At 34.4% G+C, this 24,530-nt stretch overlaps 3 protein-coding genes across 7 annotated transcripts; all 3 read left to right on the top strand.

The window, feature by feature from the left end:
* Positions 1-5,740: 5,740 nt before the first annotated feature.
* Positions 5,741-12,667, top strand: LOC110811244 (CDPK-related kinase 1). The gene is made up of 11 exons (XM_022037666.2): positions 5,741-6,969; positions 7,731-7,861; positions 8,376-8,417; positions 8,502-8,610; positions 9,389-9,467; positions 9,544-9,840; positions 10,092-10,204; positions 11,005-11,112; positions 11,214-11,276; positions 11,404-11,571; positions 12,060-12,667. Exons 1-11 carry the CDS (start codon positions 6,496-6,498, stop codon positions 12,195-12,197), a joined length of 1,722 nt encoding a protein of 573 aa, XP_021893358.1. The 5' UTR covers positions 5,741-6,495; the 3' UTR covers positions 12,198-12,667.
* A 247-nt stretch (positions 12,668-12,914) lies between these two features.
* On the top strand, positions 12,915-18,606 carry LOC110811243 (plant/protein). Its single transcript, XM_022037665.2, has 6 exons — positions 12,915-13,449; positions 14,066-14,158; positions 14,328-14,561; positions 14,858-14,960; positions 15,937-16,166; positions 17,877-18,606. Exons 1-6 carry the CDS (start codon positions 13,124-13,126, stop codon positions 18,097-18,099), a joined length of 1,209 nt encoding a protein of 402 aa, XP_021893357.2. The 5' UTR covers positions 12,915-13,123; the 3' UTR covers positions 18,100-18,606.
* A 483-nt stretch (positions 18,607-19,089) lies between these two features.
* LOC110811242 (uncharacterized) lies at positions 19,090-24,075 on the top strand. 5 transcript variants are annotated; one of them, XM_088208779.1, is made up of 8 exons: positions 19,090-19,241; positions 19,956-20,439; positions 21,198-21,250; positions 21,438-21,502; positions 21,625-21,703; positions 22,437-22,739; positions 23,426-23,585; positions 23,663-24,075. In XM_088208779.1, exons 2-7 carry the CDS (start codon positions 20,003-20,005, stop codon positions 23,578-23,580), a joined length of 1,092 nt encoding a protein of 363 aa, XP_088064905.1. In that variant the 5' UTR covers positions 19,090-19,241; positions 19,956-20,002; the 3' UTR covers positions 23,581-23,585; positions 23,663-24,075. The 5 variants fall into 5 exon arrangements, with proteins under 5 accessions (XP_088064905.1, XP_021893356.2, XP_021893355.2 ...); XM_022037664.2 differs by having other exon boundaries at positions 21,441-21,502; positions 23,426-24,075; XM_022037663.2 differs by having other exon boundaries at positions 23,426-24,075.
* Positions 24,076-24,530: the final 455 nt, after the last annotated feature.

The raw sequence follows: 24,530 nt of genomic DNA, 5'->3' as shown, positions 1-24,530 counted from the left end.
TATGCCTACAAATTATCCCTATAACCCTAATATATATTTATATATATATATAATTTTCTCAAATATATGTTACAAATTTTTATCTTTTGTCCTAAGAGCATTATCTTCTGTCAGATTAATTATTGTAGCATTTGATATATAACAAAAAAGTGATATTGGTCATATATATGGTGAACTACAAAGAGAGCATATGGATTGGATATATATATATATATATATATGTATCTCTACTAACTATGATGATATATCTAATGGGTGTCGAATAAATAATCTCTTATTAAATACCCTTTAATTTTTTAGATATTAAAGAAACGAAAAATACCCTCTATATATATATACATTATTTTCTATCATTCTTGCCAATCCAAATCTTGTGTTAATTGGGTTATAGAGGGAAAAGACAATCACAAGTTGAAATTAACATTATAATCTTTAACTTAAATTAAGATATTATTTTATATTATTGTTCTATGACCGCCTTAGTCAAACTAAATGATAGCAAATAATATATATATATATATATGTATAGATATTACTAGCTCTAAGACATTAATATGTTATAATAATAAAATTCTGTCATGATTAAAATAAAAAATAAAGGTAATTAATTAAGAAAAGGATCTAGCAACCTTAATCATATAATTAGCAACGTTTATGTGTGGAATAAACTTATAATTAAAAAGTAACCATATATCATAATTATTAATAATGTACATACACACACAAAAGCAATATATATATATATATATATATATATATATAAGCAAATTGTCTTCACCAAAAGCCCTAGTTAATCATTATCTTTGAACATATGATGCTTTTACAGTAATCTTGTAACTACCATATATTAAATTAATATTTTATTTGTGATTTGATCGTAAGTAGTAATTTTTTATTTAATTAACTTATATTAATACATCAATATATAACAAATGTTCGAAATTTTATACTAGGCATTTCATACGTTACGGTCTATAAATTTTTATTAAAAATTAAATATTTAACTCAAAAATATAATAATAATAATGCATTGCAATTGTATTATTCATGTCCTTCAAATCTTATATAAAAATACATATACCACATAAAAAAAAACAAACAACACTCAGAAATCGAAAACAAAAGGGCACAAAACCATTAATTCAGTCTTAACCCTTTTAAGATTCAAGTGAAAAACTCACATATATGTATATGTATGTGTGTGTGTGTATACGTATACGTACGTGTATGTATATGTAGTTGCAGGTTAGGTATACACAGAGAGGAGAATAGAATAAGAATAGAATAGAGGGAATGAAAAGGGGAGCACATGTTTTGGTAGAAGAAGCGTGAAAAAAGGAGACTGACAAAAAGGAGCAATGATGGGCAGCCCCTTAAACAGACAAACTCTCTGTTTCTTTTCTTTTCTCAATAAATTACCCTTGTCCATGGGACGTGCTCTTTGTCCCTGCATCCTGTTCCCTACAATATGCCTCCCTCCTCCATCTAATCTCCCCTCTATATATAACCTTATTTTATATCTACTTACATATACATATACATATACATACATACATATATATCAACTCAGAAAATCAATCCTCTATGTCACTGAACATTTGACCAGTATGTTGATTCTTCGTGTACATATTCATACACAAGTAGTTCAGCTTTTGAGTAAAAACACACTTTTAAAATATAGTCTCTATATGTATAAACCAATACTCAAACTCACCTCTCGCAGAAAAACTGTAAGAATATATCCACCGTTGTAGAAATATAGATAGTTAGAGTTAATACTATACGTGAGTTTTACATTTGTATATTTATTAATTACGCGATATATAGACGTCAAACTTTAGCACGACATAAATAGTTTTATGATTCGATTAAACTAAATATTTATTTAAAAGAATCAATGTACCAATCATGGAGTTAAGCAGTAGTCAGCAAATGATGTATTTTGTTCTTCACTCAACAAGGGTATAATATCTAAACCGAGGCCCATACGTATTTGTGTGTGGGTGTGTATATGCAAACCTAATGTAGTTTCCGCTGACCCATCATACTTAAACTTCAGCGTCCATTCTTGCTTTTCTTAGGTAGCCCAGGGGACCAAACCAGGCCCCAGAGATTAAAATCACAAACCTAACTTACAGCTGCATGGCTCAAGTGTATATTTATTGTAGGCCCGAGCTTGTGTATGGGCTTCTCTTGTTCTTATATTTATGGGTCCATTCTTGGCCCGAGCTTGTGTATATTTACAGATACAGATATATATATATATGTGTGTGTGTGTGTGTGTGTGTACGACGCTTGATGCTTGATACTGTAAAAATTTTTAGTTTTTAATAAAAATATTATAGGGAACGAAAAGTAGGCAGTAGACAAAATTCAGGTTTGCAGTGTGATTCATACTCCACATTTTGAAATGCACTGCATGAGATTCCATATTCCAAAGCTTTCGGTACCGGGTGGGCTTTTCTTTTTCTTTTATCAGATGCTTCATTCAATCAAAACAGGTTTCCTTTAGAATAAAATGTCGACCGAATATATCACACACACACACACATATATATATATATATATAGATGTGTGAGAACGAAAAAGTATATAAAAAATAGTTTAATAACTTTTAAAATAATAATATAACTAATAATATGAATCTACAATCCCACTGGATTAGCCTATACGTATTCAATAAAAATAAACCTCTGTGCAGAAGTTGTTCAAAAAATTACACTTACGCCTGCTGGTCAGACCAATTTGACAAAGGAAAAACAGCCTTTAGTGGGTCACCTAATTAGCAATGTCATATAGTAGAAGATACGGTCGCAGAAAAAAGTGAGCCTCACCAATTTTCACAAGCTGCAATTTGCACCACAAAAGGCTTTTTTTTTTCTTCTCTTTCTTTTCTGTATATATTATTATATAATATATATATATAGAGAGAGAGAGAGAGAGAGAGAGAGAGAGAGATGGGGGTGTAATAGAGGTTATGTTCTGTTCTGTTGTGGGTTAAAAAAAAAAAAAAAAAAGGTGGATGTGAACATGGAAGAACATGGAGTACAGGTGTTTGCAAGCGAGGGACAAGAGAATTTTGTTGACGCAGCAAGATATGTTTTTTGGCAATTAGGTCAACGTTTGTTAATTACTATTTCTTATTTCTTATATGTTTAATTCATCATCAGAATCCTATGGATAATACTACTCCCCGCTAATCACGATATCACTATTTCGTACATACATACATACATATATATATTTATATCTCCCTCAATATCTAACTCTTTCTTTTTTCTCATTTTGTCTCCCACAGTTGCCTTACAATGAAGATGGTGTTGAAATTAGGTTAAAGCATACACCTAGAAATCACTTTATACGAATGTAATAAAAATCTGAAATTTAATTAAAGTTATAGATAGATTTGGTACCAATATTTTATGTAGTAATTTGATTTGACAAAAACCAACACGGATTGAGATTCCCATAATTACGTTCTCTCCCGTTCTTCCCTTCATCTCTTTTAGTTGGAGAATAAGATTGTAGAAACTTTTCTTGGCCTACCATTTCTTAAGTCATATATATATATACACACACACACACACACAGATAGAGATAGATAGAGAGAGAGAGAGAGAGAGAGCTTTATTCTATGGAAAAAAGGAGGGGCGGAGAAGAAAGTATCAAGGAATAAGAATTTCTTGCTTTATATATACATATATATTCCTTGCACAAACCTCCAATCTTTGGGATAAAGAAGCATCATGGAATTCTTTAGGGTTTACCTGCATTTTAGGGCATCTTTTGGATATATATGTATCTATATATACACATATATATATATATATATGTACGTGTGTGTATGTGTGGCTAGGAAAGATGCTTACCAAATCCAAAAAAAAAAACGACCAAGCCTTTTGTATCTTACTTGCATGATCGTCTCCATCCCCTTCTGAAAAAATTTCTAGCCATGACCGCAGGGCCACAAACGAAATCTCTCTTTCCTCTGTGCCTGTCTTTTTTCGAGTTCAATACCATATTGTTTTTCTCGCTATGCCGGTAATGGATAAACTCATCTACCCATTTTAATACTCCATTTACCCATATTTTGAATAATACAAATTCTCTTTATCTCCAATCCTATAGAGATTGAAAATTCAATCCTTACATAATACAATAATATATATATATATATATATATATATTATATTGTATTTAAAATCGTGTGCGAATTTTAATATAATTTAAATTTTATTATTCTAATTCTACTTAAATTTTTTAAACTAAATTTTTGGTAATTTAGATAAAATCAACTCGGAATAACCCACATCGGAAAAAAAAAAAAAAAAAGTTACTACGAATTATATGACATGCCCTTATAATTTGTACCATCATCGTGCATCAATTGCATGAATGTGTCTATGATTTGTAATGATAATACGAATATCATAATTAGGGTTCGAGTGGATTATTGAAATTAATCAAATTATTATGCAGTTGTTGGTGATCTAATTATAATTGTAATCAATTATTATTATTATTTTCAAAAGTGGGTCCTCAATTTATGGATTTTCTGGTTAGGAGTTGGCATCATTTATAAGTTATAATTAGTTGTTAAAAATACACATTTTGCTAATTAATTAATTATTTATATATATATATATATATGTGATATATCAATGTGACAGAAAATGAAGTTTATTAACTTTTTAATTTATCACATGGCTGCCTTCGTTAATGGCATATACGGATAGATATGTTTTGTTTTTAATTAAATTTAACATATAATAATATGTTATACAAATACATAATATATGAAATGGGTCCAAATATTAAACACCATATAGTAAAAAAAATTAAAAAAGCAGATGCACCAACTTTGGCATAAAAGCCCACCTCAATGATTAACGGAAGGCATATATACCGCCATTTGCCAGCGGCCCACCATTTGACAACTCTTGAGTCCGTAAATTATTATTTAATTGAGATCAAATTTATTTTACTTTTTAAATATATATATATATATATTTTTTCTTAAAGCCAATATTTGTTTCGTCAAACGAACCGTGACCAAATGTAACATGTTGAATTTCAGGAACATAAATGACAACTACCCACTTTAGAATTTAATTTTCAATAGAATTTTCACAGATTTAGCTAGAAAAAAATGTATTTCAAAAATTAAATTTTAATTAATTAATTAATTAAGTGAAATTTAATATTCAAAGTCTTGTAATTCAACAATTTAATGGGGCGAGCTTGAAGTTGCAAATTAATACAATAAATTCATATTTAATTGTCGTGCAAAAGTTGAATAATTTAGAATATTGTAATTATTCAATTTAATTTATATTAATTTTATTTTGTAATAAAATTGTTTTTGATTATAAAAAATGAGAATAAAATTTTGATTATTAATTTCGTATATTTTAAATATTTGTTATTATTATTGTTGTTATTATTTTTGTCTGCATGTAAACTAACATTATATTTTTAGAGAATTTTAAATTTGAAGAATTTTATTTAAAAAAATAAAAAGGGTAAAAGACAAGAACTTTCAAATGGCAAACAAAAGCAGGTCAAAGTTGAAAAATACCCCAAAAAAAATATATATATATAGCTCAGTTTCTAAAACGTCTTATAATGTTGGCATACAAATGTGTGTGTATGTGTATGTATATATTTATATCCGCAAGAGGCATTATATGCATCTCCCTCTACAAATATATATATTGGGTGTAAGTAATTGTATTTTTCCTTTTGGGATTTCAATAAGGACAGGCTGGAAGGATCCAAAACCCAACCCCACTTCCATTATTATTAGAGAGAAGAAGACAACCTTCTCCTCTCTCTTTCTCTCCATCGTCTCTAACAAACCATCCATGGCAAGATTGATACTTCCACTCCCACAATAAACCCATTAACGAAAAAGCTTACAAAAAGCAGAAATAAAGAAGTCTTGGGTTCCTTGCCTTTATTTTTTTTTCTTTTCCCTTTTCTTGTTGCTCTGGGTAGCATCTTTAACCCACTTTCTTTTTTTTTTGTTTTTTCTTTTCTTTTTTTTTTTTTCTTTCTTGCCTCTCTTATTCTTTCATTCTTCCTGGCGTGAAATTCTCTTCCTCTTCTTCTTTACGTTCTCTCGCATATCTTTTCTCTTGCTAGTTGCTTCACTCACAAGTTTTTTGTTTCTGGGTTCTTTCTTTTCTTTCTACCAAGCATTGTCTCTTTTATCAGTAAAGTTGAATTGCTTTTGGAAATTTCCCGGAGTTTGAATTTCCTTGGAAAATTACTTACTGGTTTGATTTTTTCTGGGCCTTTCTTTTTATTGATCAAGCTGTGAAATTCCATTGAATCGACCCGGGAACCGTCTTTCATCTCTATCTAGTTATGGTGTGAAAAAAAAAAAATCACTGCCGCTTTTCTTGATTGCTTCCTGGTGACAATCCTCAAATTTCTTATTGTTAATTTTCTTTCAAAAGTCTTGATCTTGCTTTACCTTGAATTTCTGTTTCCATGGGACTCTGTCATGGAAAACCCATTGAACATCAAGCCAAAAACCTTCCGGTGCCTGGCGAAGCTGATCCACCACCTTCTTCCCACACGACAAAATCTTCTAACTTCCCCTTTTATAGCCCAAGCCCATTGCCAAGCCTCTTCAAGACCTCGCCTGCAATATCAAGTGTGAACTCCACGCCATTGCGCATCTTCAAGCGTCCATTTCCGCCTCCTTCACCGGCAAAGCATATAAGGGCACTGCTAGCACGGAGACACGGCTCTGTCAAGCCCAACGAGGCTTCTATTCCTGAGGGTAATGAGCCTGAGGTTGGTTTGGACAAGAGCTTTGGATTCTCAAAACAGTTTTTATACCATTATGAGCTTGGCGAGGAGGTGGGTCGTGGGCATTTTGGTTACACTTGCTCTGCCAAGGCTAAGAAAGGAAGCTTGAAGGGCCAAGATGTGGCTGTCAAAGTTATCCCAAAGTCTAAGGTCTGTAAGTTTTCCACTACTGATTCTGATGAGAGAAAAACATTATGGGTCTCTTCTTGGTTGCCATGAAAGTTTCTTGGTTCGAATATGTCCTATTCATGTGTTAGATTTTTGTTCTTCTGGAAACATTTTATTTTTTTTTTTGTTTTCTACGAGCTGATCTTGAACATCATATTTTGATTCTTATTGCTCTACTTTGACTGTCTTATGTCATTCATTTTACCTGCTCATATGTCGGTACTGTTGGAAGGGATTATGTTGTGTCACCTTGGTATTATTCTTTGGGAATGACAATGCTATGAGGTTATCTTAGTCTTGTGCTTTCGTCATTTAGACAGATTCAGCACTTGACCAAATGAGTTTTTTTCTCAGTGATTAAGCAATAAGCACGTAAGTACTTCAAGCTGGTTTCTCTGATTAAATTAGATTCATATATATAGTCAATTTCAAGCAAAAATGCTCTTACCATCATCGTAAACAATAATCCAGTTTGATACTTGCTGCTATTTTCCATTAATTGGATTTGGTAGGTTCGATAAAGCTGCGATAATGTGTTTGATGTTGTGTATGATATTGTGTTTTGAGTTAGTTAAATTCATATACAGCACAAAGTACAAATGTCACTTTGTTTCTTAATCATCAATGTATGAGTAAAAGGAATCCTGATAGTCAATAATGAGTATTTATCATTCTGGGTGCTTAATATTGAAACCAACTATCTCTCTGTTTTCTTGTAATAAAAATAAAATAATTATTGGCAGATGACAACAGCAATTGCAATTGAAGATGTAAGGCGAGAAGTTAAGATATTGCGGGCTTTGACCGGTCATAAGAACCTAGTGCAGTTTTATGATGCGTATGAAGATGATGACAATGTTTATGTTGTCATGGAGTAAGTCTGAGTCTCAATCTATTCTTACCACAGCTCTTATTATTTTGCACTTCTTTTTATTGAATAAATATTATATTAATGGTTTATGGTGGGGGTTCTGGACTCACTATTTTGTCTTGGCTGGAGTAGATACAATCAACTTATTAAAAACTGCTAAATTTGGCTGTGTGCGTCATTTAGCACCAACAGTATTGAAAATTAGTCTGAATTTCCATCAATTTGGAATAGGTTTGGCATGGCCAAGTCTTCTTTCCAATATAATACGCTGATGAATGCTTTTAGCAAATCTATAGATGAGCTGGGGAGTCTGAATCTGGTAAAGATATTTATTATTCAAAGCTGATTAAATATTTCTTGTATATATTTATGATAATTATGGGACAAACCGGGGATAGAGTGAAACATGCTTACTTATTTTAAATATTGTAATGCCCATTTGAAGTTTGAATATAGTATTGGAAGCTTTTTGAACTTTTAACTTATGGATCTTAATCTAAATTATTTTGCTTTTCAGGTTGTGCAAAGGTGGGGAGCTACTGGATAGAATACTTTCTAGGTACACTTGTTCTTGTGTGCTTTTCTTGTTATGTAATATTTTTTATATTTTATGATTTGCTGAATTTCTGTTTGGGTTTTCTAGGGGTGGAAAATACCCGGAAGAAGATGCAAAGGCTGTTATGGTTCAGATTTTAAGCGTGGTGGCTTATTGTCATCTCCAGGGTGTAGTTCACCGTGACCTTAAGCCAGAGGTAAATTAACTCTTACCATTTAATACTTTATGGTGGCTAAAACAAAAACTTAAGCTCATTATCACTTATCCTGGAGTTCTAGCAACTAGGAAAGACTGGTTGACTTTACACTGGCAGTAAATCTTAATTTCTGGGTAACTATTTGATTACCGCCCCTTCTATTGCTTTTTGTGGACATAACATTATATATTATGCATGCCTGATGAATGATTCTGATCAGTCTCTTTGCCAAGATAAGGAACATGGGTTTTCTTCTGTTAGGATTTTGTTTATCCTGTCCTATAAATTATCTGCAACTCGGCACTGAATCCACGTGATTTGAAGGAAATCCGCTAATTGGACTTATAAAATCTCTCATCTGATTTGGAATCTTCAATGGTCATGTTTTCCGATTCTTTCTCTTTTCTTGTACTTAATTTACATGAATAAGCTTCTTACAAGCTAGTGTTGAAGTTTTGAATCCTGCACCAAGAGGTTCCGAGGTTTCAGATCCTACACCGTTTAGAAAATGCCCATCTGTAGTCTAGACAAGCTAGGAAGATTCTCTGAACTGCTTATTGAGAAATTCAAGTTCTTGCCACCAACTGTGCCTCCTACAGTTGAATGTTTCACTGCTAGAAGTGTCTAATTAGTTGTGGTTATAGTCCACCTACTTGCTTTGCCTGAACCAACTGATGATTGTATGCACCACCTGAGATATTTTTATGATTATTAAATGGCTAATTAAGACTTCAAATGTGACAATTCTGTTCCTAATCATGCACCTATAATGTTTCAGAATTTTCTATTTACTACTAAGGATGAGACTTCCCCATTGAAGGCCATTGATTTTGGACTTTCTGACTATGTGAAACCAGGTCAGAATTTTACCTAGGATTTTCCTTTTGGGTCTGTAAATATGGACCAAAATCTGATGATTGTGAACTTCTGCAGACGAAAGGTTAAATGATATTGTAGGAAGTGCCTACTATGTTGCTCCTGAAGTTCTGCATAGATCATATGGGACTGAAGCAGACATGTGGAGTATTGGAGTCATCGCTTACATCCTTCTATGTGGAAGCCGACCCTTTTGGGCCCGTACAGAATCTGGAATATTCAGAGCAGTCCTTAAAGCAGAACCTAATTTTGAAGAAGCCCCTTGGCCTTCTTTATCACTTGATGCTATAGATTTTGTGAAAAGATTGTTGAACAAGGACTACCGGAAGAGACTAACAGCTGCTCAGGCACTGAGTAAGTCAAGAGTTGTTTCCTGATTATGTTGCTTGATTTCTGGTTATTGACCTCCACAGAAATGGTATTGAAGTCTTAAATTACACACTTGAGGAAATTTTTTTGTGATAGCAAACAATTTGAGTTGGTTGCTAAGAGAGTACCTTTACAATTTTCGTTCCATTTGCATTTTTCTTGGATGACACTAGTATAGCTGTTTTTGTTTTCCTAGTGTCATATTAATGATTGCTGCCTGCTTGTTTTATGCTTAGGTCATCCATGGCTTGCTAGTTATCATGAAATAAAGATACCATCTGATATGATTGTGTACAAGCTTGTAAAGGCATATATATGCTCCTCTTCTCTACGGAAATCAGCTTTAGGGGTAAGTGCTGTAATATTCCAAGTGACTGATCAAATTCTGTAGTACAAAATTATATTAGGAGATGAGAAAAATTAAGCTCATGAAGAATTTCATTTGGTATTACAGCAATACATTTTAAATTCCCTTATAATTTAGTGAAATTCAGATGTGTTGTTCTGATACGACATAAAATTCCGAGCTTCTTTTATCAGTTAAGTAGGACTTTTGTCATATTCTAGCTAAAATGAACGCGGATTTACAAATGAATTCCATGCATATTTGTGCTTTTTCTAAAACATAACCAAAGTTTTTTTCCATTTTTCATCAGAATTTTGTTTATACATCTTCTATTTGTCTACTTACAATTTTGTTGCTTGATAATATTGTTAGAATTTTGCAACACTTGACAAATATCCAACCACAAAATTCGTCCTCTTTCATCCTATGCATGTAGAAATTAAGTTTACATCTCATTATATTTGGCAGCAGTGACCCAAGCACATGTTTCGGTCTTGGTTAACTTGTTGACACAAAATCAAAATGATTGTTGATTTTCGTGAAAATATTACTATTTAATTTAAACTGCAGCTATCTGTTCCCCAGTAAAATCCTTAAATATTGCAATTAATTGAGGCAAGTATGCGAATTAAAACTGACCTTTTGCTAAGCAGTCAAGTCACTAATACAAGCACTTGAATACATTTTTCGAAAACCATAAAATATAGTACATTGCACAGATATCTGCAATTTTACATGCATAAGCAGATCTTGGCATTTGTGGAACAATTAATAGTCAGACAAATCTTTTGCTATTATGACAGGCACTTGCGAAGACATTAACCGTGCCTCAGCTAGCCTATCTACGCGAGCAATTCACATTGTTAGGGCCAAATAAAAGTGGATTTATTTCTTTGCAGAACTATAAGACGGTTTGTTCTATTTTTCGCTTTTATCTTCGGGAGTTGTTATCTTAGTAGAACCTTTGTAGTTGTTTCTCAACTCATCATAAATGTTCATCAATATTTTGTAGGCAATTTTGAAGAACTCCACTGATGCCATGAAAGATTCGCGGGTCCTAGATTATGTCAGCATGGTAAGAAGTAGGAAGGATAATTAAGGTTTCCTTTTTCCTCATTGAGTAATTGCCATTTCCAGATTAATATAATTTAAACATAAGATATTAAAAGCAGTGATTGATTTTATATTCTTACACACTGCAGGTTAGTTCTCTTCAATTTAGGAAATTAGATTTTGAAGAATTTTGTGCTTCTGCCATAAGTGTGCACCAACTGGAAGGAATGGAGAGTTGGGAGGAACATGCTCGGCGTGCTTATGAGTTATTTGAGAAGGATGGAAACAGGCCCATTATGATTGAGGAACTTGCTTCAGTAAGCTTTCTAACAGTCTTATTCTAATCTACGTCTCTCTCTGGCTTATGCACGCACACAGACATGAATGTTTTTTCTGGTTTTATGAATACAAATACACGAAACGTTAAAGTGATCTTTATCTGAGTCTTGAGCTAGGAAAGTACTGGCAGATAGAAGAGTGCTATAATGCATTGATTGTTTTAGATTTGTGCTTAAAGTCATCCTAAAGTGATTCATCGAAACCTATAAATTCATCTTGTAGAATTATTTCCACTAAATTTGCCTTTTCAATCGGTAATACAATAGACTTGGGATCCACATTTTCCACTTATTGTCCGACTCTCAATTGCCTAACATAATGGACAAGAAGTGAAAGATTATAATCTGACAAGTGCTGTTTAAGTTCCTGTGAAGCTTTCATCATCACATAGGTAACCTGGTCTTGCATCTTCGAAATGGATGACGTCAGCACTAACTGTTACAAAAAATGGATCTTGTTTTACCAGGAGCTTGGACTCAGCCCATCAGTACCCGTGCATGTAGTTCTCCAAGACTGGATAAGACACTCAGATGGGAAGCTTAGTTTCTTAGGTTTTGTCAGACTTTTACACGGGGTATCTTCTCGAACATTTCAGAAGACCTAAAACGAGAACAGAGGAAAGAAGTCGGTGTTCAACTCAGCTTGTGGAAGAGGGAAGTGTCTGAAGGGGACAGAAGCCGTGCCATGGCTGCCCATTAGGAGAAGAATATGTTAAGGCTTTAGCCAGCAGCAATTGATATTTGTAACTGGGTAAACCGGGTTACAGACACTCTGAAACCGAGCCTAAACTGGGCGATCCGTTGTTAGTGAAGACATGTTTGTCAGCTCAAGCCATTCTCATCCCACCCTTCTTGTGTTTCCATTTTTTTTTTTTTTGGTTGTCTTCTCCCAGTTTAGCTTAGTGGTGATTGGTGTTGATGAGGTTTGTACAGATGAGGGTGGATGGTAAAAGAATGTATTTAGCGTCACTCAGCAGACAGCTTTAAAACTTTTAATTTCATGGTTTCTGGGTTTATCCCTTGTGTACCCCCCCCAAATCTTGATCCAATATGGTTATCAAATCTTTTTACAGCACTGTTTTGTCTCACTATACCAGTTATATTACCTGCTTTTTATAAATGTTAATTTAAAAATAAAATTATATATATATTTATTAGAGATTATTTAAATTGTTGCATTAATCCGTACATCAATTATAAATTTTTTTTTTATACATTTATCAAAATTATTTTATTAAGAAATTAATTTATTAAATAATGGTAAATAAAGAAGTTACCAAGTAACATAAGATATTAATTAATTGATTAAAGTAAAATGTGCCCGACAGTAGTCGAACGTGGAGATCTCCCCCGACCGCTGGCTCTTAGATCGGACGGTGATGACCCGATGCAATGATATCTTACGCTTGCTTGTATGGGCCCCTGCGGTGATGACCTGGCAGGGATCTCACTGAAGGATTTACAGACTTCTTCTCTCTGCTATTCCTCTCTTCATCTTCTTCTCGTCCCTCTCTGATTCCCTGCAATTTCAATGGCGACAATTAACAAAACCCTCAAGCACAAAACTAAACCCGGATCCGCCATTAAACTCGTTATGATCTCTATTACTACAGTAGCGTTGTTCTTCCTTTTCTCTTCTGTAATATCCACCGGTGAGCTCGCTTTAGCTTCTCAAAATGCCCTAGCATCTCTCGTGAGACCCCAGAAGCCCAAGAGAGAGCACTCTCTCTCTGAAAAATACTTGTACTGGGGGGACAGAATTGATTGCCCGGGAAAGCATTGCGATTCGTGTGAGGGTCTTGGTCACCAAGAATCTAGCCTCAGGTGCGCCCTTGAAGAGGCTATGTTCCTTAACAGGTAAGTGGGCTCAAATAGTTAGTTCTCTTCTCCCTGTTTGGTTGCTGGGAATTTGGGAAATGAAAGTGCACTGAATTTTCTAGTGGTCTGTACTGGGGATCTGAGGGAAGGAATCTGGAAATGCAACGTCGTTCGCTGCACTTACTGGGTTTATTAGGCTATCGGGTTATTGAAAATGTAAGATTTAGGATTTTGCTTTGTTTCATTTTGTTTAGCTCCATGGCAAGCCAATCGTATGTTAAGATATCCGGTCATTGTTTACTTCGTGGGATTTGAAATTTCTAGACTTCATTGATTGAATTTACTCTCTAATCCTGTAACATTATTTTGCTTTAGTTTTGGCTCTGTGATGGGAACTAAACAACTACAGTTTGCTTATGCAATTCTAAACTCTTTTGTTGCCATATTGATCATCTTGGAGGTTCATGCTGGTATCTTAAATCTTTGAGATCAAGGAAGTCTGATAACACCATTTATATGAGTGCAGCAGAGTTGAGCAATTCAATTTTCACAGAATCAAATATCAGCTTTATTCTGCTCCTTTTGTTTTTTGGTTGGGGGGAGGGGGAGTTGTAAGATCTCACACTTGCAATTTACTATCTTCTTCTTGTTGCAGAACATTTGTGATGCCTTCCAGGATGTGCATCAATCCAGTGCACAATAAGAAAGGGATCCTTCATCAGTCTAACAATAGTAGTTCAGAAGAAAGGTGAATTCATATTTGCTACCTATTGGTTTTGAATGTGTAGACTCTCTCCTTCAGAAAAGTAAAAGAAATAACCTTCATCTTTTACTGATAGATGTACATTAACAAGCACATTTACATATCTATTGCAAAAAAAGAAAAGAATCAAGATGCTCTTGTTTTAATTTGGCAGGTGGGCAGCAAGCTCTTGTGCTATGGATTCTCTGTATGATATTGACTTTATATCTGAAACAATACCTGTAATTTTAGACAATTCAGAAATGTGGCATGTTGTGCTGTCTACTAGCATGAAGTTGGGAAAGAGAGGGATTGCCCATGTGGAAGGAATTAGCCGGGTTGAACTGAAAGAGAATGACCGTTTCTCCAATCTATTGCTTATTAATCGAACTGCAAGCCCTCTATCATGGTAACTTTTATGTTTTTTTGTTGCCCTTCCCTTTAATTTTTCTTGTTTGATCAGGGCCTAGAGGCACAGCCATATGATGATTGGATAAATACATGCATACATGTCTACTCTTTGTATGAGTAACATGTCTTTTCATAATGCCAACTTCGATTTGGATGAAAAGGTGATCGGGCATTGTTCCTTGTAGTCTAGCCATCATTTAATCGATTATTCTTGATCTCCTTATATTAGTTACTAAGTTGGGATACTTTAGTTTGCTAAGTTTTGAATGGGCAACAATTGTCATGTCTATGCAGGTTTATGGAGTGCAAAGATCGTAACAACCGCAGTGCCATAATGTTGCCATATTCATTTCTTCCTTCAATGGCAGCAGAAAAATTAAGAAATGCTGCAGAAAAGGTATATAACATATGTAAATACCTTAATAGTTTTATAGTGCCTTTTGGTTGTTTTGCATTCCAAATAAAACTGATAACTACACCTTTTCCTTCTATTTGAGGGGGAATGAGGTTCTACTATTAAATGTATAAAACAATGTAGTTGAGCATTTGATGGATTCATATTGTTCCTCATGTTTCTAGTCCTTTGTAAATGGACTTTCTTGTTACCTGTGCCTTAATGATGGAAAATTTTCTGATCCTGGTCCTGGATAATTCTGGAGGTCCATAAACTAACAATTGAATCCTAACTTCTGTTGGAACTTGTCCACATGCACAGAAGAACCACGAAGTTTCACATGTCTACATATGGTTGTTTATACACATGTTGAGCATTGCACTCTATACTTGGGCTCCTGCACAGGGGCGTGTAAGAAATTTTACTAGCTTGACTCTTAACCCAAGTGTTTATTTAGTTATTTACTAAGATCGTCCTTTAATGAAGAAGGATAGCTGTTAATGTGGATCATTTCGAAGATATAATTGGATAGCATTTATAGTGATGTTCCATTTATATGTTTGGTGAAATCTGGCATGTTAACTAAACCTTTTGCAGGGGCTTGCTATGTGCTTGTATGGTCTGGAGGCTTACTTGTCTTAAAGTTTAAGTTCTTTGTCTTGAGGCTTACTTGTCTATCCCCAATGCTGCATCATTAGTTGTTGATCTCAAACTAGAAAAGTAAACGTTTGTGGAAATTAAACTGCTTTTGGTTTGAACTTCCTCCTCCTTTTCTCTTTTTCTCAACTTGATGGCACTGGCCTACTGGCAAATACTAAAGTTTGGAATGTCCACTTCCAGAACAGAGTGTGCATTGCTATTAATTGTCAAACATTTTCTGGGAAGTGTATTAGTGCATGAATTTTATCCATTCTCTATTTTCTGTTCTTGTAGAAGGCTCTCAAAATGCACTGAGCTCTAATTGGTTTCATGTTAACAGGTCAAGGCATTACTTGGTGATTATGATGCAATTCATGTTCGTCGAGGAGATAAAATAAAAACTAGGAAAGACAGATTTGGGGTTCAAAGGAGTTTACATCCTCATCTTGATAGGGATACACGTCCAGAGTTTATCATCCACAGAATTGCAAAGTGGGTTCCCCCTGGACGAACACTTTTTATCGCTTCAAATGAGCGGACACCGGGATTTTTCTCACCTCTTTCCATCAGGTATACATTGTTTAAGCTCACATAATATCATCCAGAGCTAGATCTTTCTTAATTCTTTTTTTCTTTTTTTTTTTTTTTTTTTTGTGGTTTCTATTGAAAATCGTAAAACATAGCTATTTTTAGGGTCTTGTTGACTGAAATACACAGCTTTTTCTCTTTGATTGGCATTTGAAATGGATATGAAAGATTTTTCATTTCCTTAAACATTTGACAAGTCCTACCTAAATTGAGGAGCTCTAAACAATGTTGACAATGTATTATAAAATTAACTCTCACCAAGTATCAGATTTCTGCACTTCCAAAGATAACATCTATATTTGCTATCTCTGTTATAGTTGGCCTTCTACCATGTATAACATCTTATTGAGGACTTGGATTCAAAAGTATTTTTGAGATAAAAATAGTATAGTATGATGCACTCAAATTTTTCTGCCAAGAAGTTTAATAATAAACACAAAGGAGTGGAACACTCTCACATGTTTGAGGTGAATGCTAGTAGAGAGTAAAATAATGCAGTAATTGCCAATTGTACAGTACTTTCTGTATCAGAAAATAATAAACTCAGAAACTAAGTGCTAGTGGCTTAATTGCCATGACTCGAAACAAAACAGATGAGCGAGCCTAACCTGAATTTGAGAAAAAAAATGATGCTCTAGGATAGGCTTGAGTTGAAAGTTGATACGGGCATGGTGGGGCCATTGGCTGTCCTGGCACTGGAGTAATGGTTACTGTCATTGGATCATTATGGCTTATTTTCTAGAGGAGGGTTAAATACATCAGTGTTTCCAAATATCCTTGTTTGAGAGGTCATTTTGAGGAAAAACAAACTATGTGCTTCTCAGAAAAGGTCAGAAGGAAGGATGTCTGGTTTCTATGCAAAAAAAAAAGGATTCGATTTCTATCATAATGATGGAAGGTTAGATACTTTTGATGGGGTTAATTGGAAATGCAGTCCAGACAACGGGCCCTCGCCTTTCTGACTGTATTTTCTTGGGGAAGGGTCAGTCTCATCTGAAGCATCCTGCAAAGCCACTCATTTGTCCTGATTAAATAGTAGAATCTATCTCCCAGTGATTCGTTTCTCTGCTAATAACCTAATGTAGGAAAAATTATGGTTAAATGCCTACTAAGAAATTGGGAGGAAACCTAGATATTATAGCTAGAGTTCTTAGACATCACACTTAAGAGTTGATTGAGTCACATAATCAATAATGAGAAATTCTCAAAATTTTATTGAATACTTGAATGATCAATTAGTGAAATAAAGAGTTACTTATAATAACCTCTAAGGTTGACATCTATAATGGTTGCAAATAGTTGGGCAGACTGCTTTAGAAGTGGTTTTAATGCAAAATAGGCTAGTATTAGATTTCCTAAATAGTTAAATTACTATAATAATACTTCTCAATAATATAGACTCCTAGTAACTATAGGAAGGTTTCGTAATTCATCTAACATTATCTTTTCAGTAAAGATCTCTAATTATTTATTTTGTCGTAATTTATACTATGTTTTTAAATATAGGAAAATATTTTTATGGTGTTAATCAAATTCCTACTTTACTTTAACCCCTTCATAAAAAGTGAGGTTGAAAACTTCTGTTTTACTTAGGAAGATGAAAATGCTGAAAATTAGTACACAAGTTTGTGTAAACTTTTCTGTTAGAAAATATTTACGATAATTTCTTTTTTTTTTAAACCCTTTTTGCAGGTACAAATTGGCATATTCATCAAACTATAGTCAGGTCTTGGATCCATTGATTGAGAACAATTATCAGTTATTCATGATTGAAAGGCTCATCTTAATGGGGGCAAAAACATTCATAAGAACATTTAAAGAAGGTGACACAGATCTCGGCCTGACCGACGACCCAAAAAAGAATACAAAGATTTGGCAAATACCTGTTTATACCATGGATGGAGAAGGAAGCTGAATCATTATTATCATTATTACTTTTTAACCTTCACACCCTAAAATTAGCACCAACTTTACAATGCAGCCCATCACTTCTCCGGTGGTCACAGTTCTTCTGGCTTAGCTCATGTAACAAAGTACATTGCAGAATCTTGTCGCAGATGATGAGGGAAGTTTATAACCGAACGAGAACTAAATAAACGGCTGGATTGTGGTAAGGAGGAGTATCTTTTCTTCACATAAGTCGTTATTTTTTCTGTAAAGAAGGTGATCCCATTCCAGTTCAGTGTTGTTAGATACACTATTGTTGTAGACAACCAAGACCACTACTACTTTCTCTGGTGGTGTTGAATTGAATTGAAGGTCTGGCAGAGGAACAATTGTAGAGAGTTCAGATGAATCATAAATTTTTTTTGATCTTTTGTAAGCATGACATCTTTTGCAAGATGAAAAGCTTGTCTTAGCATTATGTACAACTCATGGATTACATTATACATTTAATTATAGAACATGATCTTGACCATAACATATTGATATAAATTAGTTGGCCACCATATTATTTGCCCTTAAAAAATTAAATTAATTATCTAAATGACATCATCATCTTATGGAAATAAATAAAAAATCAAATTACCTAACAATTATAAAGCATCTTATTTGTAACTCATCACATGGTGGGTATCACATTTCCATGTCAGGTGATAAAATTTGATTCATGATAGAATTTCTTTTTCTGAAACTTGTTGAAAGGATGCCTGAAACTTTTCAATTTTAAATGCATTTTCTTTTTTACAAACTTCTTTTAATATAAGTGCAATGAAACGACGACGTGGGGCACACAATCAAGCTGGCCAATCGATTCAAATCCAAGAATCCTGATCTTGCCACGTCAATCTCGTGGACCCCGCCTTTTAACTGAAAGTACGCGAGCAATATTCCAAAAGCCACCGGCTTTATTTTTCTATCGACACGTGGAAAGGGCAACCTGGAATTGATGATTTCTAAAAGCTCGCACGTACGAAAGCTCGACTGCAGTTCCTCACACGGGAGAACAAGTGTATATATAAGCTTAACTGTTTTGATATTTCTCGGAAAACGATAGAGGAGGAAGAAGCGAAGAGATAGAGAAGATTCACTCGCCGGAATATTCCGTTTCATCGGGTGAGTGAGAGTCTCTTATTTATTATTTATTTTTTTCTTCTTAAAATATCCAATGGATTTTGATTTACTTCGACTTTCGGAAATTCATGTGTAATGATATGCGAGAGAAAAAAAAAAAATCAGTTTTCGATTTTGAAATGGAACTGACCGCTTTTATTGTGCTGGGAGGAGTCCTCTTGCGTTCTTTGTCCTGTGAATCCTGTTTGGTTGGGAAGAAGAGTGTAAAACAAAAAATGAGTGAAGTGGAATTTCGGTATTGTTGAGTGAAATACTAAAAGAAATAATAATCATAAAAAAAAGCTTAAGTGAGCGATGTTGTTGTGTAGATTCGTGACGTGACCGTTTTTATTCCGTAGGAAATTTAAGGTATAGAAGTTAATTTAGTTGTTTTTCCAAACATTTCCTCTTTAGATTTTGTTAGAGGATTAAAATTGTTTTAGATTTGAGTTTTATTGATTAAAATACGAGAATGAGGTGATCTTCTAGTTCTGTGGTTTGGAAATCCGTTATATGAATGAATTTGACTGTTTTAATGTAATCTGTTGTTTGAGAATTTGAAGAATGAAGCGTGAATATCAGAACATGTTATGATTTGCTTTATCTTCCCTGCCAATCAAAGATGGCATGATTGTCTCCTCCTGGAATTTTAGTTTCCTCTTAACCTTTGATGATACACATTTAAGAATACCAATGAAAGGAATGTTAAAGTTGCAGAGAAAGACTGACTAGGGTGTTGGAACAGACTTCATCTCCATCTTGTCATGCCGCACCTTATCCGCGAGAATCTATTCATAGGCAATATTAGTGACGCAGCTGAAGTTCTCCAAAATGGTAGCTATGGGATCTCGCATATCCTGTCAGTTCTGAGCTCTGCATCTATAGCATTTTTCTCTGAATGGCGCAGTGATTTAAGGATACCAACAAAGGAAATCAAGAAGGTCTATGTTGGTGGGACTGATGATCCAGCTTCTGTGAATGATTCAACTGATGCTTCAAAGAGCTGTTTGTCACTCGGGAAGCTTCTGTATCTGTTGGAATTGGCTGGAAAGGATCTAAAGCTTGTGAGAATGGCAGTACCAATCAGAGATATGGAAAATGAAAATTTATTGGATTACTTGGATGTTTGCTTGGATTTTGTTGATCAGAGTAGGAAAGAAGGAGCTGTTTTGGTGCATTGCTTTGCTGGAGTGTCGAGAAGGTAATATTCGCTTTCTCCTTATCTTGGCCATCTCCATTCCCATTATGTGTTTTGTAGATATTAACTAAAGTCATCTGGTAGAGGCCTTGCAAACTGGGTTTGGCTGGTGAAGTTTTGAGTAGTTGCTAAATGTTAACCCAATTAATTTAGCTGAAAATTTAGAGGATAAAAAGGAGAAATTGAACCTTTGCTTCATAATTCTGATAATCAGTTTTGAAGTTCATAGTAGCTTGGTTTGGAGCATAGTTTCAGCATCATGGAGATGTAAAAAGTAACTGCTTGGTGAGTCTGACTATGTTATGATCCTATATCTGATTTACGAACTTGAAATACTATTTTTGTAACTGTTTCAGAGTATTTCATCCGTCTTTCCCCTCACATCATGTATCACCAAAACAAGAGGATATCCTTGTTGTAATATCGTCTTCATCTCTGAAGAGCAAAAGTTGGAGTAGGATAATTAAAACATGAATGTTACCTCTATCCATGTGCTGCTTATTGCATTTGACTTCTTATTTGTTATGTCGAAAATCGAATCCAGAATTTAAGAGCTTGACAACTATATGGTATTATTTTTTATTATTTGATCCTTCAATCCTTCTTAAGTGCATATGGATGGAACTACTATCGTTTAGTTGTATAACTGTATTGCTGGGTCAGAAATTGCCCAGAACAGGCTTGCATTGTTGCTACTTCTCTTGATTCTTGACTTCTCAATCTTGAGGGTTCACAGCATTCTTTGTATGTGTTTGTTGCAGTGCAGCTATAATTACAGCATATCTCATGAGAACTGAACAACTGTCTCAAGAAGGTTTGAACAAATCCATTGTTTGTTTGGAGTAATGTGGTTTACAAATTGTTATATGGTTTTGGCTTTTCCTTTTTTCTATTGAAAAGTGAATGTTCTTTTTCAGAAAAGTGGAATATTATATTGTTACTATAATTAGTATTTATGTGTCATTTATTTCCCTCTTTTTCCTTATATTTCCTTCCTGTAGAAGCCCTTGATTCGATGCGGCAAAGCTGTGAGTTTGTTTGTCCCAATGATGGGTTTCTGGAGCAGGTAATGCAAATACTGCTGTATTAGCTGAGCATTTATATTAAAGCACCATAAGTCTATTCTAAGTTCTTGTGTCAAAACATGTCTGTCTATTAATTTTCTGTAATGTGTAATTCTTTCTGTAGTTAAAAATGTTTGAGGAAATGAGTTTCAAGGTTGATCATGCTAGCCCCATATACAAGAGATTCCGTCTGAAAGTTTTAGGCAAGTTCTTTTCTTCTTTTTCTTCATGCTGTGCCTTGATTTATTCAAATCCTCTTTAGCCTCGAAAAATCCCATTTTGAGATTAGTTCCTAGATTATGTTAACCTTAGGCCGTTCAGTTTCTTGTTGATATAATATTCTGAATCATTTTTAGTTATGGAAGACAGATTCAGAATATGGTTCACAAGCATGTCTGAAAGCAAGGTAGTAGGCCTGAAAGGAGTAAGGCCTAGTAACAATAACTTTGGTACCGGGCCAAGCAGTCTAGTGTAAGGCTTCCAGTTCAAGTATTTCGAAGCTAGCTGTTTTTCTTAGTCCTTTACACAGCATTTGCTAAATTATAACTATAGAAAAAAGTCATTATGTCGCATTATACTAGAACCTTTTTTTTTTTTTTTTTTTTTGGGGAAAGTAGAAGTTTCCGATAGGCATGTTAGACTAGACAAAATATTAATGGTCATGGTTTGTTCAACCACCTGAGGAAGAAACTAATTATAGATGTTCTCACTCCCATGGGCAGAACCAGTAATGGGGTTTAATATGCATATTGCTGGGGAAAGCTACATCCAAGCCAACTCCCCAGAAGAAAAGTAGTGTTTAATGTACTTTTAACTGTTAAGTGTATATATACTTATAACTTTATTCCTTTCTTTCGAACTCACAAATTTTCTTCTTCTTCTTTCCCCTTTTTATTATGCATCTATCGTATGCCTGATATTTTATGTATTAATCAGGTGATTCATATAATCGAGGGGAGAAAATAGACAGCTCTAAATTTGGGGCTGATCCGGGCCTGCCAAAAGAAGTTTCCTCTAAGTTAGAGCTATCTGCAAATGGAGAAAATAATCGAACACCTGTTTATCGCTGCAAGAAATGCCGTAGAGTTGTTGCGCTGCAGGAAAATGTTGTGGATCACGCACCAGGAGAGGGTGAGACATCATTTGGGTGGCAGAAGCGGAGAAGTGGCAACCCCTTTAAGTCTGCAGAAACTGAGTGCTCTTCTGTTTTTGTTGAACCTCTACGGTGGATGACAGCAGGTAAAAGCATTTAACACTTGTCTAGAATATTTGAGAGTTCATAGAATTATTTAATGATTCTTAATGTCAGTGTTACACCTGTATATTATGAATTTGAACTGAAACCTAACAGAAAATACGAAGAAATATTTTACTCTTTTTTGTGAATGTAACCCATTTTGACCACCTTTGTAGGCCTTGCATTTTTCCTGTATCTCCTTTGCCTTTTTTCTGCTAATAGATCATAAATTAGATTCAACCATTATCTCATAGAATCTTGTTTAGTGCATCCTAGGTTTATCTTTCAGGAGTAAAGTCGAGTGAAGGTAAAACTTATTGCCCATGTTTGGCATTCTAAAAGGCGTAAAATTGGGTCAGGTGGTGACACTCTAAACACCTTTAGAAATCTTTATAGTCCTCCAATGATTCAACCCCAGATTGGAGGCTTAGGGTATTTCATAACTTATTCAACAATATATTAAGTTTCCAAATCTGTTCACTAATTTATCAGAAAACTTGAATCCAACAATGTTTTGATTTAAAAATTTTATCCTTTCTTATTGGTAACTCCCAAGGAAGTGCTTATTTTAATCCTACGTTTTTTAAAACCCTCAAACTCTCAAACTAGGTGTTAGGTTTTTGTGGTTGTTATTTGCATGGTAATCAGAGTTTAATTCTTGAGAATTGTTCTTTGTTGTCACATTTAGTTGAAGAAGGTGCATTGGAGGGCAAGTTGTCCTGTGCTCATTGTGAAGCCCGGTTAGGTTACTTCAACTGGTCAGGCATTCAATGTAGTTGTGGAAGTTGGATCACCCCAGCCTTTCAGCTCCACAAAAGCCGTGTGGACATCAGCACGGTCTAATACTGGTAAGACCACAAAAGCCAGTCTGTCAGTACCCCGCTAAACCACTGAATTATTGAATATTTCCCATTGATAATCGTAGAACTACTTGTTACACCAAGCCTATAAATCCGAGTTTCAGTCATAAAAGGAGAGTTTTAAAGCTGTTATTATGCTTTGCTGCCTGCCTGCTCAATTTCAAGGGAGCTGCTGTAAAAGACTGAAGTCCATTAAGATGAATAATTGTTCCTTTGCAATATTGAATACTTGTACATTTGATTTGGGTTTTCAGTTTACCAACATATACACTGGTCTTTGGAAACAGTGTAATTCCATGCATGTAGCGATGGAGAGATTCTCCTGTCGAGATTTTTTTTTCTCTTCGAAGTAGATTTTTTGTTGAATCATGAGGGCTCGATGTTTTTCTTAATTTATACATGACTACGTGTATTGTTTACATATAAGCAAAGTATGTGATTCTGTATAAATGCCCACATAAACCGCGTTTGTGTATTATCCACTCTCTTGCATGTCCCCACAGTTCCTAATGTCTCCACTGTTTGTAGAGAATGAAGAAACTCTCTGAAATGTGACTCGTGGTAGAAACTAGCAAATTACTGTACTAAACTTTCAAGTATAATGTTCATTTTTGAACGATGACATTTTTTGTCTATTGCTTATGCGGTCTTACGTGCATTACGATTGTGACTTTGAGTTTAAGAAGATAACGTACAATCCCCTGCAAATGTCATGAAAAAAAAAAAACATAAAGTATTTAGATTTATTTACCCATGTCCGTTTCATCTGATTTCTCCAAATTTCTCTTCTCTCATATAACCATTTAACTCTCAAATTTTTCATTTCACTTGATCACCCCTCCCGAACATAGCCTAACCGGTTTGCCAAATTGTTTGCCAGATTTGAAACTCCGCATCAGTCACCAAGCATCTTTTTCTCCCAGCATCAAAATA

Source organism: Carica papaya, chromosome 8 (genome assembly GCF_054855325.1).
Source record: "Carica papaya isolate Zhongbai chromosome 8, ASM5485532v1, whole genome shotgun sequence".
Lineage (NCBI taxonomy): Eukaryota > Viridiplantae > Streptophyta > Magnoliopsida > Brassicales > Caricaceae > Carica > Carica papaya.
The sequence above is the reverse complement of the archived record's forward strand: the minus strand, read 5'-3'. Positions and strand labels throughout refer to the sequence as shown.

Excerpts from the sequence above, each read along its gene's own strand:
- LOC110811242 (XM_088208779.1), top strand. The coding sequence starts at position 20,003 with ATGCCGCACCTTATCCGCGAGAATCTATTCATAGGCAATATTAGTGAC. Across the intron at positions 21,251-21,437 it reads TGAACAACTGTCTCAAGAAG|AAGCCCTTGATTCGATGCGG; the intron begins GTTTGAACAAAT and ends TCCTTCCTGTAG. Across the intron at positions 22,740-23,425 it reads TCTACGGTGGATGACAGCAG|TTGAAGAAGGTGCATTGGAG; the intron begins GTAAAAGCATTT and ends TGTCACATTTAG.
- LOC110811244 (XM_022037666.2), top strand. The coding sequence starts at position 6,496 with ATGGGACTCTGTCATGGAAAACCCATTGAACATCAAGCCAAAAACCTT. Across the intron at positions 7,862-8,375 it reads AATGTTTATGTTGTCATGGA|GTTGTGCAAAGGTGGGGAGC; the intron begins GTAAGTCTGAGT and ends TTTGCTTTTCAG. Across the intron at positions 11,572-12,059 it reads TGATTGAGGAACTTGCTTCA|GAGCTTGGACTCAGCCCATC; the intron begins GTAAGCTTTCTA and ends TTGTTTTACCAG.
- LOC110811243 (XM_022037665.2), top strand. The coding sequence starts at position 13,124 with ATGGCGACAATTAACAAAACCCTCAAGCACAAAACTAAACCCGGATCC. Across the intron at positions 13,450-14,065 it reads GAGGCTATGTTCCTTAACAG|AACATTTGTGATGCCTTCCA; the intron begins GTAAGTGGGCTC and ends TTCTTGTTGCAG. Across the intron at positions 14,961-15,936 it reads TAAGAAATGCTGCAGAAAAG|GTCAAGGCATTACTTGGTGA; the intron begins GTATATAACATA and ends TCATGTTAACAG.